The sequence below is a fragment of the Otolemur garnettii genome, unplaced genomic scaffold, assembly GCF_000181295.1.
Source record: "Otolemur garnettii isolate 467f Iridium unplaced genomic scaffold, OtoGar3 scaffold00112, whole genome shotgun sequence".
NCBI classification, from domain to species: domain Eukaryota; kingdom Metazoa; phylum Chordata; class Mammalia; order Primates; family Galagidae; genus Otolemur; species Otolemur garnettii.
Genome location: NW_003852507.1, coordinates 6,858,628 through 6,864,031, shown reverse-complemented (window position 1 = coordinate 6,864,031; position 5,404 = coordinate 6,858,628). Strand labels below are relative to the sequence as shown.

The window sequence follows — 5,404 nt, the reverse complement described above, 5'->3', positions numbered from 1 at the left end:
AAAAAAAAAAAAAAAAGGTAGCATTCAAATCTGAGAATGTGTTGACATGGAAACTCCCAGCACTACTTGGTCAGAGTACAAATTGATGCACCCTCTCAGAAAGGAATTGGAAGGCCAGATGAAGGAACTTTAGTCATGTTCAAGGCCTTAGACTTAGTACTCCCATTTCTAGGAACCTGTCCCAAGGAAATAACGATGAATGTAAACATTAATTTATGTAAAGAATGGCTGTCGAAGAGTTTTGCATAAGCACGCAAATTGAAAACAACCTAAATCTCCAATGATGTATAGCTGGTTGATGAATTATAATATGTCCACACAGGGGCATCTTTTGAAATGATTTTCATTAAAATCAAGTTTTCTGCATGAACCTGCCCCTGTGAGCCTCCCAGCCAGAGCAGGAACTTCCAAACTGATGCCTAAGAACTGATTGTGCAGGAAGAAGCATGAGTCTGTGTGTACATATAGTAAGAAATAAATATAAAATTGCTAACTATAAAAGAATTTTTTAAAAAATATTAGATGGAATGCAATACTAAAATAATGCTCATTGAAGAGAAAACATAAAACTATTCATAGTAGAATTCCAATTTTGTTGACTAGATATGTGTATGGATGAATAGGAAAAGGAAAGATATAAGAGGTAGGGGTGTCCAACCTATGGCCGTGGGCTGCGTGCAGATTACTGGAAGACTGTCTTGCTTATCTGTGGTCTCAGATATCATGAAAAGTATGTATGAACCTTTCCTTTGTTCATCAGCTTCAGTTAGTGTTTGTGTATTTAATGTATGGCCTGAGATCATTCTTATTCTTCCAATATGCAGCAGAAAAGCAAAAAGGTTGGACACCCCTGAATCACAGTTGTGATAATAGTGGTTAAATGAATGGGTGACTATAGGCGATTTTTTTTAATCTTTACATAGTTCTATGTTTTTCTAAATTTCTCCAGGAAGCCTCTGTTACTTTTTAAGAATGGTAGTAAAAGGTATGTAGTATATACATTAAAATGCATGTAATACACACATAAAATTTAGCATTTTAATCATGTTCAGGGGCAGCAACCTTACTCACAGTTTTATGCAGCCATCACCATAATCCAGCCACAGAACTCTTCTCATCCTGCAAAACTGAAACTCTCTCCCCATGAAACAACAATTCTCCCTTCCCCCTCCTCTAGCTCCTGACAGACACCTACTTTCTGCCTCCACGGATCTGACCGCTCTAAGTACCTCCTGTGAGTTGACTCCTGCAGTATTTCTCCTTTTGTGGCTGCCTTATTTCACTAGCATAAAGTCCTCCAGGTTCACCCATGTTGTAGCATGAGTCCAAAGACTGAATCATATCCCACTGAGTGTCTGCACTGCATTGTGCTTATACGGCTATCTGCCAATGGATGCTCGGGCTGTTCCCCTCTTCTGTGAATACTTCTGCTCTGCCTCTGTTGCTTTCACAACCAGAAAATACAAACAACAATAAAACCAAGCCACCTCCACACACAGGGAATGCCCAGTCTGTGCTGATGACTGACTCTCTCCTCCTTCCCCTATATCCTTGAACTCAACGTCGTCTCCTACCTAGAACCAGGGCCTCCTCCTTCCCTCGATGCTCCTGCTTGTCCTCCCCAGACAGGGAGTCGATGACGGCTTGGAGCAGGTTGCAGACAGCCAGGGACATCTCCTCATTCTCCACGGACATGAGGCTGCAGATTCGGTCTATCCGCACAGCATGCAGAATCGCTGTGGCCTAGACCCCCAGCGAGAACCACAGTCAACCTCCCTGCCCCCTCTTCCAGCTGCCATGCTGGTTACAGGGTGTGTGATAACCATCCCCATCCCACCCTATGTAGTAGGGAAATAGTCCAAGAGGTTGATGCCTCATGGGGCCCCCAGTCCTGGAAAGCTCTTGACACAGCCATGTCCCTTTCCAGAGATCACAGCTGTGCAGCCCCAGAGAGTGGCCACTCGCCCCCTGGAGCTGTCGGGCACTTGTAATGTGGCAAGACCACATTTAAATGTGCTGTGAGTGTAAAATACACAAGGGGTTTCAAAGACTTAGCCTGGAAAATAGGAAATATAATAGCCTTTGCATTCACCTCTTCCCCAGAAACCACTTTCAATAACCTAATCTTTGCTGAACTAGAACCCATTTCCAGTTCAGAGATAAAAAGAACTGGAGTACTCTTTAGAGTAGACTTTGTATCAAATTCTCTTGATGCCGGCCACAGGCCCGACCACGGGAATCACCCTCCAGATACTTGGACCAGCAGCCATCCTCTCCATCTGCCCCAGAGCCAGGCCCTCACCCTGGCTCGGTGGCCACTGCACATGCCAGACAGGGTCCGCACTGCAGCCAGCACCAGCTCAGGCCTCTTAGTGTCCAGAAGCTGCAGCAGCAGGGCCACCCCGTTGCCCTGGAAGATCTTCTCGGCCCCTGCTTCTTCACGGCCTAGGACAATGAGGTTGTTGGCAGCCTAAGGAAGGAAGAGGCAAGGTGGGTCATAGGGATGATATGGCCACCCAGGCTTTGACCATGGACCAAATACAAGAGCCGGTGCAAAGACTGGAGCTTGAGAACATCTGTCTGTTCTCTCACTTTATAATCCTCCTCCTCCTGGAAACTCCCAGGACATAATACAAAAGTAGAAACAAAGCTACTGGCATAAAAACTAAGTTGATATAACATATGGCAGCCATTAAAATCATAAACAAAGAAGGCCAGGCAGGGTGGCTCTTGCCTATAATCCTAACACTCTGGGAGGCTGAGGCAGATGGATTACCTGAGCTCACATGTCCAGCCTGAGCCAGAGCAAGACCCCATCTCTAAAAACAGTCAGGTGTTGTGGTGGGTGCCTATAGTCCCAGCTACTTGGGAAGCTAAGGCAAGACAATCACTTAAGTCCAAGAATTTAAGGTTGCTGTGAGCTGTGACACCACAGCACTCTACCAGGGGCAACAATGTGAGACTCTGCCTCAAAAAATAAATAAATAAAAGTAAAAATAATATAAAATCATAAACAAAAACACTAAGAGCAACTTGAAAAAAAGCATTGGTAAGGCGGTGCCCATAGCTCAGTCAGCAGGGCACCAGCCATATATACCTGGGCTGGCAGGTTCGAACCCGGCCTGGGCCAACTAAAACACAATGACAACTGCAACCAAACAATAGCCAGGCATTGTGGCAGGCGCTTATAGTCCCAACTACTTGGGAGGCTAAGGCAAGAGTTTGAGGTTGCTGTGAGCTGTGACATCACAGCACTCAGACCCAGGGCGACAGCTTGAGACTCTGTCTAAAAAAACAAAAAACCACTGGTAAGTATAATCAGTATCAGATGTTTACTCTGATTGTACTTATGGTAAAATTTAGCTGTGTGTATAATTCTCTTGGGGACAGACCATAAAAAATGAAGTGTTCTCATGTGGAGAATTATTTCCTTTAATGTGGTTTTGGCATTTTTCTGTTTGTTTGTCTATTCAAGGGAATCTGAAATCGTAGAAATTCTCAGGAAGGCAGAAGATGTTGAGCGGAAGGAACACTAGAGTGCTCGCTTCGGCAGCACATGTACTAAAAATTGGAACCATACAGAGAAGATTAGCATGGCCCCTGCACAAGGATGATACGCAAATTCGTGACGCAGTCCATATTTTTATTAAAAAAAGAACACTAGATGGGACCTGAAAGCCCTGGGTTTGAGTTCTGATTCTGCGACCTGTTAGCTGTGTGAGCTTAGGTGAGTCGAGGCACCTCTCTGAGCCTCATCTGTAAAATTAGTTAGTTGAACTAGAAGGGTCCCAGGTCTCCTCCCACCAAAAGCCTTCCACAGTCAGGATACATGAATCTTCAAAGGCCCAGATCTGGAGCAGGAGCTCTCAAGCAGGACTTGAGAACCCAAGGGCTGAGGGAAGAACTCAAGAGGTGGGAGGAAAAGACAGGTGGGCAAAGCGATGGGGAGTAGGGTGCTGTGCAAGGGAAGTGATCACAGCATTCCAGGCAAGCATAACCGCAACCAGCACTATCAGCTAAGGCTTTGCACTTTACCAAACAAAAAAAAACTGGCCAGGTACAGTGGCTCACACCTATAATCCCAGTACTTTAGGAGGCTGAGATGGGAGAATTGCTTGAGGCCAGGTGTTCAAAACCAACCGGAGCAACATAGCAAGACCCCATTTCTACAGAAAATTTTAAAAAAATAAAAGTTGTGGTTTTTTTTTGAGACAGAGTCTTAAGCTGTCGCCCTGAGTAGAATGCTGACGTCACAGCTCACAGCAACCTCAATCTCTTAGGCTCAAGTGATTCTATTATCTCAGCCTCCCAAGTAGGCTCCATTGCTGTTTTACCCCCAATCACTGAGCTATGGGCGCCACCAATAAAAGGGAATATTTTAAAAGTTGTTTTTTGTTGTTGTTTTCTGATTCACTATGTCACCCTTAGTAGAGCGCTGTGGCACCACAGCTCACAGCAACCTCAAACTCTTGGGCCTAAGCAATTCTCTTGCCTTAGTCTCCCATGTAGCTGGGACTACAGGCACCTGCCACAATGCCTGGCTATTTTTTGTTGTAGTTGTCACTGTTGTTTAGCTGGCCTGGGCAGGGCTCGAACCCACCAGCCTCTGTGTATGTGGCTGGCACCATAACCATTGTACTACAGGTACTGAGCCAAAAGTTGTTTTATCTATAACAACTCACTATATCTTCACAAGTATTTGTTATGGAAAAATATGTACATATTTTGTAGATTTATTGACCATAAAATTAACAAAAATTCCCCAGGTCTTGTCTGTCAATCTTACAAATGTGAAACACTCAACTGTTTTTTTCCTCTGAAAAATGAAAAGAAAGAGAATGTGGAAACGCTCTAGATTTGGTTTTAGAGAATGATTGGTAAACATTTTAATATCAAGAATAAACATTGGTAAACATTTTAATTGGTAAACATTTTAATATCAAGAATAATTTCTTTATAATATTTCTCATGGCCAAAATTACAGTGAGGTGAATGAGGCCCTTGTCTTGGGTGCAAAATTTAAAGGGGCAACAAAAAACTCAACAGTGAAGATAAATAAGATTTAATGCAATATTTTTAAAAATAAAAATCAGTACAAAAAAACTCATGATGAACATGAGTTTATGAAAAATTTAAATACTGGGCACTGGAGCTCACACCTGTAATCCTAGCACTCGGGGAGGCTGAGGACAGTGGCTTGCTTGAACTCACGAGTTCAAGACCAGTCTGAGAAATAGCAAGACCCTATCTCTACTAAAAATAGAAAAACTGGGGCAAGAGGATGGCTTGAGCTCAAGAACCTGAAGTTGCTGTGAGCTATAATGCTGTAGCACTCTAGGCAGGGTGCCTGAGTGAGACTGTGTCTCAAAGAAAAGTATAAATAAAGACAGGATCCTAATCTCAG

The 5,404-nt window shown here is 43.6% G+C and overlaps 1 protein-coding gene and 1 non-coding gene across 2 annotated transcripts in view; one reads left to right on the top strand and one right to left on the bottom strand.

Moving 5' to 3' along the window:
* Positions 1-5,404, bottom strand: part of UNC45B (unc-45 myosin chaperone B) — a 32,965-nt gene that overhangs the window by 22,409 nt on the left and 5,152 nt on the right. The window contains exons 5-6 of the mRNA XM_003797226.2: positions 2,303-2,470; positions 1,575-1,743 (exon numbers count right to left, since the gene is read on the bottom strand). Of these exons, the coding sequence (XP_003797274.1) occupies positions 1,575-1,743; positions 2,303-2,470 (337 nt within the window). The remainder of the gene's footprint in view (positions 1-1,574; positions 1,744-2,302; positions 2,471-5,404) is intronic.
* On the top strand, positions 3,538-3,645 carry LOC111727564. Its single transcript, XR_002775090.1, has one exon. It is a non-coding gene; the product is annotated as a U6 spliceosomal RNA (small nuclear RNA).